Raw genomic sequence first — 14421 nt, forward strand, 5'->3', positions numbered from 1 at the left:
GGGGTCTCCTTTGTAGTGGTCCGCGGCGTTGTTCGATATGCCCATAGTACATGGTTGAGCTCGTCGGCCCAGGATCCTTTCTTGCTTTCCAACTTTCTCTTGAGATTGTTTAGGATGGTCTTGTTGGAGGACTCCGCTTGCCCATTGCCCTCGGGATTGTACGGGGCCGAAAACCTCTGCTTCACATGATAGGTCTGCAGAAAGCTCTTAACTCTCGATCCCGTGAACTGCGCTCCATTATCTGCAACGATAGCATATGGCAACCCGAAACGGCAAATGATGTTCTCCCACAAGAACTTAATTACTTGGGCTTCCTTTACCACTTGCAGGGGCACGGCTTCAATCCACTTCGTAAAGTAGTCTGTCGCAACCAACAGGAACCTCCCTTTTTCCGGGCCATTGGCAGCGGCCCCACTATGTCGAGGGCCCACATTGCAAATGGCCACGGACTTGATACACAGTGCAGCGGCTCGGCTGGGGCCCATATCAGTTGAGAGAATCTTTGACATTTCTCACACTTCCTGGAGAACTCCACAGCGTCTCTTTTCATATGTGGCCAAAAGTAACCTTGTGTCAACAAACGGTGTACCGTTGTACGGCCCGCTGAATGGCTCCCGCAGTCTCCCTCGTGTAGCTCACTGAGCACCTCTTGAGCCAGCTTCAGCCCCAAACATTTCAACAGAGGCCCATTGAAGTTCCTTCTATATAATTCTCCTCGAATCGATTGTGTACCTCAGGGCGCTTTGTTCCATCCCACGCCTTTCTTTAGGGTCTTTCACCTCAATCCCCTCCAAGAACTATTTGAACGGACCCATCCATCCGTCATCACCCTCCGTCGTGATCATTACCTCTAGCTTTTCCTCGGTACTCGGCCTGCTCAATTTCCTTATCTCAATCGTCCTTTCCTCAGATCCTGGAATGGCGGCGGCTACGTAAGCCAGAGCATCGGCGTGGCGGTTCTCCCCACGGTTCAGATGGATGAATCGGATTTGGTTGAATTTCGAGGCCCAAGCCCGCAGGACCCCCAAATACCTTGCCATTCTAGGACATCGAGCCGTGAATCCCCCATTCGCCTGGCATACCACCAAATTGGAGTCGGAGTATACGGTGAGTTCTCTCACGCCCAATTCTACTGCCATTCTCATGCCCGCGATCACAGCCTCATACTCCGCCTCGTTGTTTGATGCTGCAAAGCCCAATTTCATTGTCTGCTCTAACCTATTGTTCTCCGGAGTGACCAGTACCACGCCTATTCCGCTGCCCGCATCTGTTGCTGATCCATCAGCAAACACCCTCCACCCATTCCTTGCATCCCAGGGGTTCAGACAATCCAGTTCCTCCTCTCTCTCGGGCTCCAAAACCATCTCCTCCCCCCATGTTGGATCCTCTGCAGGGAACTCTGTCAAGAACTCCGCCACCGCCTGAGCCTTCTCCGCTGTCTTGACTTGATACTGAATCTCATATGAGCTAAGCATCACGGCCCATTTCAGCATCCTCCTTGATTTTTCAGCCCTCAGAGCCTGCTTGAGGGGCAGGTTAGTCACCACGATTACTGCATGAGCTTCAAAATAGGGCTTCCGCTTCAGGGCCGAAAATACCAAGGCTAGGGCGTACTTCTCTACTCGACTGTACCTAGTCTCTGCGTCCAACAAGGTTTTGCTCTGGAAGTACACTGGTCTTTCTATTTTATCTACTACCCGAACGAGGACTGAGCTGATTGCGTAATTTGTGACCCCCAAGTACAAAAACAATTTTTCTCCCACTTCGGGCCGCGACAGCAACGGTGTCTCCTCTAAATAACTCTTAAGCCCCCGGAATGCCTCTTCGCACTCCGCTGTCCATTTGAAATCCGTGGTGTTCCTCAACAGTCGATAGAGTGGCCTACATTTGTCGGATGACTTTGAGATAAACCTATTGAGAGAGCGCGACTCTACACCGCCAACCGCCGCACCTCCTTCATTTGTCTCATGGCGGCGGCGGCATCTCCACCGATGATCTTATCCGTTCGGGGTTTGCCTCTATTCCCGCTGCGTCCACGATGTACCCCAGAAATTTCCCGTGGTGACTCCAAATGTACATTTCTCGGTTAAGTTTCGGGTTTGTGGGCCCGTAGTATCTGGAACGTCTCCCTCAACCCTCCAGGTGCTCTAATTCTGACATGCTTTTCTCCACCATATCATCGATGTATATCTCAATGCCCCGCCGGATCTTGCCCTCGAACATTTTCTCTCCCAACCGCTGGAATGTAGCCCCTGCATTTTTCAACCCGAATGGCATCCTCGTGTAGCGAAGATGTGCCTCCTTCTACCACCACGAATGATGTCTTTTTTCCGACAGGGCCATTACATCGCGACTGGTTGTAGCCCATGGACGCATCCATAAATGAGAATATTCGAAGCCCGCCCGCCCCGTCTACCAATTCGATCCACTTTCGCGGCATAGGATAACTATCCTTCGGACACTCCAGGTTTACGTCCGTGAAGTCGACACACATCCGCACCCATTTTTCTTTGGGACCGCCACTATGTTGGACAGCCACTCCGTGAACTCCACCTCTCTTATGATCCAATGGCATCCTCGTGTAGCAGTATGTGCCTCCTTCTACCACGAATGATGTATTTTCCTGATCAGGCCCGTACATCGCAACCTGGTTGTACCCCATGGACGCATCCATAAATGAGAATATTCTGAAGCCCGCCGTCTTGTCTACCAATTCGTCCACTCGTGGCATAGGATAACTATCCCCGGACCTCGAGTTTACGTCCGCGGAAGTCGACACACATCCGCACCCTCCCATTTTTCTTTGGGACCGCCACTATGTTGGACAGCCACTCCGTGAACTCCACCTCTCTTATGATCCCGGCATTCTTTAGTCTGGCAACCTCTTCCCGGATTCCTTCCAGCGTATTTAGCCCTCATTCCCCTCATCTTCTGTCTCACAGGCTTCGCGTCCTCCCTCATATGTAGGCGATGACATGCGAATCCCGGATCCAAGCCCGTAACATCTTCTATTCCCCATGCGAACACGTCCTTGTTCTCCACCAAACATTGCACCAACTTAGCCTTCCACTCACTCGTCAGCCTTGATCCAATCGACGTCAACTTCCCCTCTCCGCCCTCTCCCAGACCCACTACTTCTGTTTCGTCCAAAGTCTTTGGAACCATCGCGGCCTCTTCCGCCCCCTCCACGGCCCCGCACTGTAATTGCTATGCCGACCTCTTCCTCGGGTTCGCCGATCCACACCCCGGCTCACGGGACATCCTCTTAATTGTGTTCTGGTGGCTGTTCTTGGAGGCCACCTGATCTCCGCGGACCTCGTATGTTCCCGTAGGGGTAGGGAAGCGTATGACCTGATAATAAGTCGAGGGCACCGCTCTCATCTCGTGTATCCATCTCCTCCCTAGGATCGCGTTGTACTGGGATTGGGAGTCCACCACCATAAATCTTGAGAACACCGTCACCAGACCCGTTGTCACTGGCAACAAAAGTTCACCCATAGGCTCCGTGACGCTCCCATTGAACCCGTACAAGCTGGTCCGCGGGGGCCTTAGTTGCCCCGGGTCCATCCCCATCTCCTCAAGAGCTCCCTTAAACAACAAATCCACGGCGCTGCCACAGTCAATCAGGACTCTTTTGACCACATAATTACCCATTGCTACCGTGATGACTAGCGCATCTTCATGCGGAGTATCCACGGTTCGGAGATCTGCATTGGAGAAGGTAATCCCCTCTTCCCCTTTCCTTAGCTCCGTGCCGTAACTCTGCCCTCGGTGGGACTCATTAACTTGTTGAATGCTCGCTGTCCTCCTGACCTTATCCCGGTGGTCATTGTGACTCAGTGCCTCCCCACTGAAGATGACGTTTATGGTTCCCAATATTCTTCCGGCATTGGGCACCGGCTCCCTATTCTGAGGTTCCGCTACGAATTCCCTCATCACTCCCTTCTCAACTAACCTCTGGACCAACCATTTTAAAGCATAGCAGTCGTTTGTTCCATGATTGTGTACCTGGTGATATTCGCAGTAGGGTTTATTAGGCATTTCGGCAGGAAATGTTCGCGGACCTTCATATCCCGGCACATTCTTTATCATCGGCAGTATCTCACTCAACGGTCTAGCCAGGGGCACTTGCTCCACCTCGCGGTATGGGTTTCTCTCCCTCTGCTCCCTGCGTGCCATTTCTCTCCCCCTCTCCAGCCGCGGTGTCTTACCGCGATACCTTTCCCGACCTCTGTCTTCTCCCTCCGTCTTCCTGCGCTCCCTTCCTTTTTCTACCAGAATGCGCCTTTAGCTCCCCTCTTTGAGTCTTTTCTCGCATAGTGTCCTCATATCGATATACTTCTACGCGGATAGAGTTCGTGCAATGTCGCAATCTCATTCTTTGCCCGGACCGATGTACCGCCCGCATACGGTCGCCCCTCTCGAACGCTATTACCGCCGTCCTCTCATCCAGATTTTCCACTTTAAGTGTTTCCGCCTTGAAGCGACATAGGTACTCCCTAACCGATTCGGCGGACCTTTGTCTGACGTTAAATAAGGCCGCGATGTCTACCACCCTCCGCTTCTGATGTATAAAGTGATCAACAAAGGCTTGCTCCAACCCTTGGAAATTGGTTATGCTCCTTGACGGCAACCGATAGTACCAGTCGGAAGCCCCTCCTTTAAGACTGGCCGGGAACATCATACACCGCAAACCATCATACTTGGCCTCTTGCCAGAGAGGCATCTGCTGCCGAAAGTGATGAAGGTGATCTGCCGGGTCTCCCGTTCCATCATATCTCTCAAACCTTGGCTGATTGAAACGTTTCGGCACCTCCGAGGTCCATATCGCATCTGCCAGCGGGTTGCGGTTCAGTCCCGCCACCACCTGGCTGGCCGCGCCCATCTGAACTTTCGTTTGCAGCAGATTCGCCTCCCGGTCGTTGTTAATCATTTGTTGGACTTGCTCCATCGTTAATCTCCATCCTTCGGGTTGTCCACCGAGTCGGCCCCGTTCCTCCTCCTCTTCCACCCTTTCGTTCTCCGATTCCTCCCTTGTCTCTTCCCCGGACTCCTCCTCCTTTCTCTTTTTCTCCCTCCTCCCCTCATTTTCTTCCCTCGCCTTTCAATCTCCTCCCGCGATAAGTCGAACTTCTTCTTCTCCCCTTCCTCCCCTCGCTCTTTCCCCCTTCCTTGCTCGGCATCTGTTCTATGACTCTTGCCTTCCGAGGTCTACCCACCGCCTTCTTTGGTGCCATTTCTCCGTTCCCCACAGACGGCGCCAAATGTTACAACTCTTTTTCTACCACAAGACCTAAACCCCTAGCTACACAAGATTTGTTACAGTTCCCCTTCTCTTTCTCTCGACCCTTCTCTTTCTCTCCCTCTTTTCTCCTCACCGCTTTCTCTTTCTCCTCACTTTCTCTTTTATACCCCTCTCCTTTTCTTTCTCTCCTCAGCCCCTCATTTTCTTCCCTCAGCCTTTCAATCTCCTCCCGCATAAGTCGAACTTCTTCTTCTCCCCTTCCCTCCCCTCGCTCTTCCCCTTCCCTCCCCTCGCTCTTCCCCTTCCTCCACCGCCGCTTCTGGCATCTGTTCTATGACTCTTGCCTTCCGAGGTCTACCCACCGCCTTCTTTGGTGCCATTTCTCCGTTCCCCACAGACGGCGCCAAATGTTACAACTCTTTTTCTACCACAAGACCTAAACCCCTAGCTACACAGTACTTGTTACAGTTCCCCTTCTTCTCTTCTCTCGCACCCTTCTCTTTAGACACTCTCTCTCTTTTCTCTTCTTCGCCCCTGTTTCTCTTCTCCTCACTTTCTCTTTATACCCTCTCCTTTCTTCATCCGGACCCTCCACCTGTCCCTCCATCTCGCGGTCCCCTTCTCTACGCGTGTAGGGTTTCCGTACTGCGACCACGTGACTTAGCTTCGATCCAGTACGTCGCGGCATACTATCTTGCGTTAACTCGGGTGCATCCTCTCCTTGACACTTCGAGCCCCCAATACCACCACTACAATATATATATATATATATATATATATATATATATATATTTTTTATATCAATATCCAATGTCTCTTATTTGAATGATATCAACTTTTAGCAAATTTGGATATCAAATTTAACAAAGTAAACCTAACAAAGTCTTATCAATGAGATCCATATATGGCCGCAAGCAAACCCAAATTTGTACTAAATGAAAGTGTGCAACATTCTCATTGCCATAGATATGGAAAATGGGAATCTATACTTGGGGCTCCAGTTGCGGGTGCTTTTTCATTGGATCGGACCCAATATTTCCTATTACATAATAATACACAATGCGTTCGGATTTTCATTAGAATAATTTGAATTTTGTTTCAAAATTTTGAAGCTTAAAATTCGAGATTGGGTATTTTTTGGCAAAAGTTTAGGAAAAAATTGAAAAAATGAAAATTTAAAGGGTTTTTTATTATATGGTTTTCAAATTTTCATATAATTCAAAACTTCTCGAAAATTTCTTCGAGGGGTTTGTTTTGTTTGCATATACTATACAATTTTTTAATACACAAGAACAGAACGGATAAAAAAAACCAATCTCAAAACCACATTTTTTTAATCATTTTTAGAATCTAAATTTTGATTCAAACACATAAAATTGAATAATATGTGTAGAAGACACATTTGAACTAAATAAACTTTTTTATATCTATCAATTTAATCACTTATATTAAACTTCATAAACAAAAGAACTTACCACTTCATATCAACGCATCTTTTTTCTACAATGCACCTCTCTTATTATTCTATCACTTCTTAAGCTAACATCTAGACACTCACACACATATATATATAGCTTCTCCAATTATTAATTCCTACTAAACTACTAATTATAAAACTTCTAATACCAACCCAATTCTAATTTTACTTGTAGTGCCAATAACAACTTGGTTTCCTAATAGCAACAACTCAGATTTGTTAATCACACCACTTTCTAATTAATTAACCTCCATTACTAATTGAACCAAATTAACTAGATCTCAAATTAGTAATTCCAATAGTCTCCCTTAATTTGAGATCTAACAACGAGTATTAAATCTCAATTTAGTAATTTCAACATCCTCCCTTAAATTGAGATTTTGGAACCAGTCATTCCCAACAAGAACATCTTCATCTTAATAAATTCTTTGAACTTCAAAGGCTCTTCGTTGATGTATGCTACTTGAAATCCTACTTCACTAAATCCCATTATAGTGTCAACACTGCATTTGCACTTGACTTCGACATCTTATTTACTCCTCTCATGAAATATATGAACCTTCTTGTAACATTTCGGTTTAGATTTGTACCGCTTTAATTTTGGCTTGTACCTTCGATTATGCTTGCAAACTCTTTGAACCAATCTCGATCTTGATGAGTTATCCCCTTCTGCTCTCTTACTCTTCCCACGATAGACTAAACTCTTCTTGTATCTTCTTAACTTTGGCATGTACTGTTTACGATCTTGTTTGCATATTCCTGATACCATTAAAATTTTCACATATATAATTCTCCCCCTTTTCAATCTTGTATATTTTCCTATTTTGTTTGTATGTCTTTTGTACCAATTTAACTCTTAAACAATTCTCTATTTTTCCAGGCTTATAACAATTTTGCTTGTGTAGTTTTTCTACCAATCTAGATTTCAAATCATTCACCTTCCTTTTTTGTTTGTATTTTTCTTTATGCACGTGTTTGACACTAATTATAAACTCAATTTTCTCATCTCCATATATTTTCTCTATCATATCTACGATCATATTTTTTTTTTTCATGTACTATTTCAATATTTTTTTCTTTTTCTTTTTTTTCCCCTTCTTCTTCTTCATCTCTTCTTCGTCTCCTCCTCCGTCTTCTTCTTATTTTTCTTCTTCTCCCATTTCTTATTATTTTTCATCTTCTTCTTCGTCTCCTCCGCCTTCTTCTTCTATATCTTCATCTTCTTCTTATCTTCCCTATTCTTCTTCTTTCTTAGTAACAATTTCTTGATTTTCATCTACAGTATATATTTTTTGTGTAATTGACAAATTTTTTTTTTCTGCAATGATCAAATTCTTGACACTTATAACACTGAATTTTTTATTTGCACTCATATATGCGATGACCAATTTTTGCGCATTTGGAACACCGTAATTTTGTTTTGTCTACTTTTGTGTCTTTACCATTATTATCAAAACAATCATGCAAAAATTCCCATGCATCTTTTGAAGTTTGAGCGGATGCAACTTTTTTTATAATTTGAATCACCTACTCCCCTATGAATACAACGCAATGCTTTTTTTTTTTTTTTTTTCAATAATGCTTCATCTTCAAGTTCTTTAATTCTATGATCAATGACTTCACATACATTAAGATACTTAAACACATTCAATCTCCATTAGAAAACTCAAATGCCCAAAATTCATAATCTCTTCCCACTTTGGAACCATCAACATATCATCGATCTTCCATATTGGATCTTTAAAACCTAAAGCTCCAAAACCATATATAGAATCTAATTAAACTTTGATTCAAAGACACAAAATTAAATAATAAGTGTAGAAGAGACATTTGAACTAAATAAACTTTATTATATTAATTCAACCACTTATATTAAATTTCATAAATAAAAGAACTTAATTACCACTTCATATCGATGCTTCACTTTTCTACAATGCACCTCTATTATTATTCTCACTTCTTAAGCTAACATCTAGACACTCACACACACACACACACATATATAGCTTATCCAATGACTAATTCAATTCCTACTAAGCTACTAATTATAAAATTTTGAATACCAACCAAATTCTAATTTTACTTGTATTGCCAATAACAATTTGGTTTCCTAATAGCAACAACTCAAATTTGCTAATCACATAACTTTCTAATTAATTAACCTCCAATACTAATTGAACCAAATTAGCTAGATCTCAAATTAGTAATTCTAACATTACTCACAAGGGCCGGGTAGATAAAAGGTCAAGTATACCCTTGGCGTGAAACAAAAAATGGCTCGGGTAGATGAAATGTCAAGTATACCCCTAATGCGAAATAATATATAAACGGCTTGGCCCTACTGAAACGCCCCGCTATATATAGTATGAACAATGATTGTTCATACCTCAACATAATGTATTATCAATAAAAACACTTATTGGAGTATGAACAATTATTGTTCATACATCAATATAGTGTATGAGGTATGTTTAGCTATTTGGGTATGAACACAATCACTGTTTATATATCAACATAAGGTATGAACAATCATATTAATACGACAGAAAGAGTAAAATTGGAAAACATTTATTCCAAATCCGAACTATTTGTCCTTACGGATTATTTTTACTTGAAAATTGTCCTCGTGATCGAGTGATTTTGATAAAAAACTGTCCTAGAGAGTGATTTTGGCCCGAAATTGGTCCTCTAGACTATTTTATTGTTTTTAATAAGAGCACTTCTACTCAGACTCCATTTACTACGTGGCATCCAAATCCCACTTTCTCTTTTCAAAAATCGAAAAACAAACATAGGAACAAAAATATAACTAATAACCTACCTAATTAAATAACTAAAACAGTAAATAGTAACAAATAAATAAAAAAAACTTACCAATATTTCCACACAAAAAAAGAAAAAATAAAGAAAAAAACAATTTTACTTAACGTCAAAAAAAATTGAATAAGGTTAATTAATTTTCTTTTCTACTACATCTTTATCTTAAGTCACACCATTCTCATATTCAAAACATTCGTCTTCCATTATCTTTTTTCATACATTTGTTCAAGTCAATAGATTGTTTAATATACAAAAAAAAAAAATCTCCATTCAAAATTATTAATATAAACTAAAGTGATAAAAAGTAGAACTTTGTAACAACAAAAAGAGAGAGAGAGAGAGAGAGAGAGAGAGAGAGAGAGGGTTGATAACGAAGAAGGTGAATTTTTTGAGCGTTGGTTTTCTTTTTTTTTTTTTTTTGTTTGATGAAATATAGGTAAGTCTTTTGTTATTTATTTGTTACTATATTGAGTTTTAGCTAATTAATTGGGTAAGTTATTAGTTATTTATTTGATTCTATTTTTTATTTTTGATTTTTGGAATAGAAATATAATTTGGATGCCACCTAAGATATGGAGTCCCTTGGGAGTTATTAAGGGAGTCTAAATAGATTTTTTGTTTTAATAACTAGGTGCATATTTATACAAACTATTAAAGTATAAAGAAAAAAAATACTTATTAAATGAAATGTTATGTTATCATGTATCAGACTCCCTCTATAACTCCTTCGGGACTCCATTTCCTACGGATACGTGGTATCGAAATCCCACTTTCTCTTTCCAAAAATAATAATAAAAAACATAAAAACAAAATAATAACTAATAACTTACCTAATTAAATAAATAAAATCGTAAATAGTAACAAATAAATAAATAAAACTTATCAATATTTTCACAAAAAAAAAATGAAAGAAAGAAACAATCTTACTTAATGCCAAAAAAAAATTGAATAAGGTTAATTAATTTTCTTTTCTACTACATATTTATCTTAAGTCACACCATTTTCATATTCAAAGTATTCATCTTCCATCATCTTTCTTTATACATTTGTTCAAGTCAATAGATAGAGAACATACAAAAAAAAAATCTCCATTCAAAATTAATATATACTAAAGTGATAAAATATATATATATATAACTTTGTAACGAGAGAGAGAGAGAGAGAGAGAGAGAGAGAGAGAGAGAGAGAGAGAGAGGATTGATATTGAATAAGGTGAATTGTTTGGGCGTTGGTTTTTTTTTTTTTTTTTTTGTTTGATGAAATATAGGTAAGTTTTTTTGTTATTTTTTTGTTACTATATTGAGTTTTAACTAATTAATTGGGTAAGTTATTAGTTATTTTTTTGTTTCTATTTTTGTTTTTTGATTTTTGGAAAGAGAAATATAATTTGGATGCCACCTAATATATGGAGTCCCTAGGGAGTTATTAAAGGAGTCTAAATAGATATTTTTGTATCATATAAATATGTAGATAATTTACTATATATTGCACCTCAAATTTTTCGGAGATATCATAAATTATTTCGTATACAAGGTGACATTTGTGGCCCTATAAATCATCACAGTGGACCTTTTCAGTATTTCATGGTCCTTATTGATGCTCCACACGTTGGACATATGTTAGCCTTCTTTCTTCTAGAAATATGGTTTTTGCTCGTCTATTGGCCCAAATCATTAAAGTTAGAGCTCATTTTCCTGACCAATCTATTAAGTTTATAAGGCTTGATAATGTTGCTGAGTTTACTTCTCAAGTTTTTGATAATTATTGTTCATCCATAGAGATAGATGTTGAGCATCCCGTTCCATATGTGCACACACAGAATGGTTTGGCTGAATCTCTCATTAAGCGCCTTCAACATATAGCAAGGCCACTACTTATGTAATCTAGATTACCAGTTAGTGCTTGGGGACATGCTATATTGCATGCATCAATGTTAATAAGGATTAGGCCTACAACTTATCACAAATTTTCTCCTACACAACTTGTCATAGGTAATCCACCGAATATCTCATACTTGTGCAAATTTGGATGTGCAGTTCAAGTCCCTATCCCACCACCTCAGCGCACTAAGATGATCCCCCAATGAAGGTTGGGGATTTATGTTGGCTTTAACTCGCCCTCTATTATTCGGTATCTAGAACCAATGACCAGAGATGTGTTTACTGCTATTTTGATAAGACAGTATTCCCGCCATTAGGGGGAGATAAGAAAGTTCTTGAAGAACGCCTTGTCTTAGCAAGACAACCCGTTCCAGAAGAACGATGAGAATTGAAATGGAATACTCCCACTCTGTCTCATATAGATCCCAGAACTCCTCAGTGTGAATATGAGGTTAGGAGAATATTACATCTACAAGAAATTGCATATAAATTGCTTTATGCATTCAATGATGCAGAAAAAGTGACTAGGTCACATGTTCCAGCTATGAATACACCTGCTAAGATTAATGTCCCCGTTGGACAAAATTTAAATATAGCTGCAAATGAATTTGTTGCATGCCAGAAGCGTGGCAGACCTATATGCTCCAAAGACTAGGCTCCCCGGAAGAGGAGGTCCACTGAAAAATTATGCCCCAATAATACTCTAGAAGAAGTTGTGCAAAACACTCTAGAAGAGGTTATGCACGAAACACCCACTAGGTTATGAACGACTTAACTATGGAAACCCCTGAAGAGGAACTGGTACCTAAAAATGATGAGATCTCAATATTCCATACGTGTATTCGGGAGAAGTGTGGGACAGAAAGGATATGACCATCGATGACGTATTTACATTTACGGTAGCTACTGAAATATCCAAGGGATATGACGAAACTGAACCACGTAGTATAAAAGAATTTCGACAAAGATCTGATTGGCCAAAATGGGAAGTTGTCATCAAGGCAGAATTAGAGTCTCTCAATAAACGTGGTGTATTTGGACCTATAGTACAAACCCCAGAAGGTGTTAACCCTGTAGGTTACAAAATGGGTGTTTGTTCGAAAACGAAATGAGAAAAATGAAATTTCTTAATATAAGGCACGTCTTGTGGCACAAGGTTTTCTGCAGAAACCTGGGATTGATTATGAAGAAACATACTCTCATGTTATGGACACTACAACTTTCAGATATCTAATAAGTTTAGCAATTTTCGAAAGCTTAGATATGAGACAAATGGATGTAGTGACCGCCTACTTGTATGGGGACATAGACAAAGATATTTATATGAAAATCCCCTAAAGGATTTGGTTTGCCTGAAGCAAAATTCAGGAGTACGTACTCCATTAAACTAAGACGTTCATTGTATGGTTTGAAACAATCCAGAAGATTGTGGTACAATCATCTTAGTGAATATTTGTCTAAGGAAGGGTATGCAAACAATGCAATTTGCCCATGTGTCTTTATAAAAAAATCCTTAAATGGATTTGCAATACTAGCCGTTTATGTGGATGACATAAATTTGATTGGAACTCCGGAAGAACTCGAGATAACTGCTCAATACCTAAAGAAGGAATTTGAGATGAAAGACCTTGGGGAAACAAGACTTTGTCTTGGCTTGCAAATCGAGAGAAGTTCTAGTGGTGTATTAGTCCACCAGACTAATTACACCGAGAATGTTTTGAAACATTTTCATATGGACAAGGCACATCCATTAAGTACCCCAATGGTCGTCCGGTCACTGAATACAGAGAAAGACCCATATCGCCCCAAAGAAGAAAATGAAGAAGTATTAGGTCATGAAGTACCATACTTGAGTGCAATTGGTGCATTAATATATCTAGCACAATGCACTAGACTGGACATTTCTTTTTATGTAAATTTGTTAGCCAGGTAAGCGCCTACTAAAAGACACTGGAACGGCGTAAAACATGTCTTAAGATATCTACATGGAACCACAGATTTAGGTTTGTTTTACTCAAAGGATTCTAAAGGTTCTAAGTTTATGGGATATGCATATTCAGGATTTCTATCAGATTCTCACAAGTGTCGCTCCCAAACAGGTTATGTATTTCTTAGTGGTAATGCTGCCATTTGTTGGCGTTCCACTAAACAAATTTTAGTGGCAACGTAACTTCCTCTAACCACTCTGAAATTTTAGCTCTTCATGAAGCTAGTCGTGAATGTGTATGGCTAAGGTTATTAATTGGGCATATACGTAGTTCTTGTCAATTACCTTTTATAACAGGTGTTCTCAGCATTATTTATGAGGATAATGCAGCTTGTATAGCCCAGATTCAAGAAGGATTTATAAAATGAGACAGGACAAAACACATTGTGCCAAAATTCTTTTACACTCATCAGCTTCAGAAGAAGAAGCAGATTAAGGTCGAGCAAGTTCATTCCAGTGACAACCTTGCTGATCTCTTCACTAAATCACTACCGAAGCATACATTTCAAAAGCTTGTATATGGGATCGGCATGCGCAGAGTTCACCACTAAGCCATATAAAGACTTGTCTTTATCAGGGGGAGTAATAGAACAAGGGGAGCATCCTAAAGAATGTGTCCCAGGACATATACATTGTACTCTTTTCCCTTATCTAGGTTTTATCCCACTGGGTTTCCTAGTAAAGGTTTTAATGAAGCAGTATTAAACAAGTCACAATGATTCTCAGTAATGTTGTACTATTTTTCCTTCGCTTTGGTTTTTTCCCACTGGGTTTTCCTTAGCAAGGTTTTATTGAGGCAACTGTCATTGGATAGTTATAGAGCATCCAGAATAATGCTACAAAAGATGCATCCACAAGAATTTCCACAAAAATGGTGGACATCCAAGGGGAAGTGTTATGAAATCAGTGGGTTTATATGGATGCCCACCATTGAGCCCATATGGGACATCTCCTCATATGTGTTTATCCTGGTAATCCTCTATCTTGGTGTTTATCCTGGTAATCCTTTATC

At 40.6% G+C, this 14421-nt stretch overlaps 2 protein-coding genes across 2 annotated transcripts; both read right to left on the reverse strand.

The window, feature by feature from the left end:
* Positions 1-797: 797 nt before the first annotated feature.
* LOC147503064 (uncharacterized) lies at positions 798-1475 on the reverse strand. Its single transcript, XM_086604699.1, has one exon. It carries the CDS (start codon positions 1473-1475, stop codon positions 798-800), a length of 678 nt encoding a protein of 225 aa, XP_086460825.1.
* A 1732-nt stretch (positions 1476-3207) lies between these two features.
* On the reverse strand, positions 3208-4179 carry LOC147503065 (uncharacterized). The gene has a single exon (XM_086604700.1). It carries the CDS (start codon positions 4177-4179, stop codon positions 3208-3210), a length of 972 nt encoding a protein of 323 aa, XP_086460826.1.
* Positions 4180-14421: the final 10242 nt, after the last annotated feature.

This window comes from Coptis chinensis, chromosome 4 (genome assembly GCF_015680905.1).
Source record: "Coptis chinensis isolate HL-2020 chromosome 4, ASM1568090v1, whole genome shotgun sequence".
NCBI lineage: Eukaryota > Viridiplantae > Streptophyta > Magnoliopsida > Ranunculales > Ranunculaceae > Coptis > Coptis chinensis.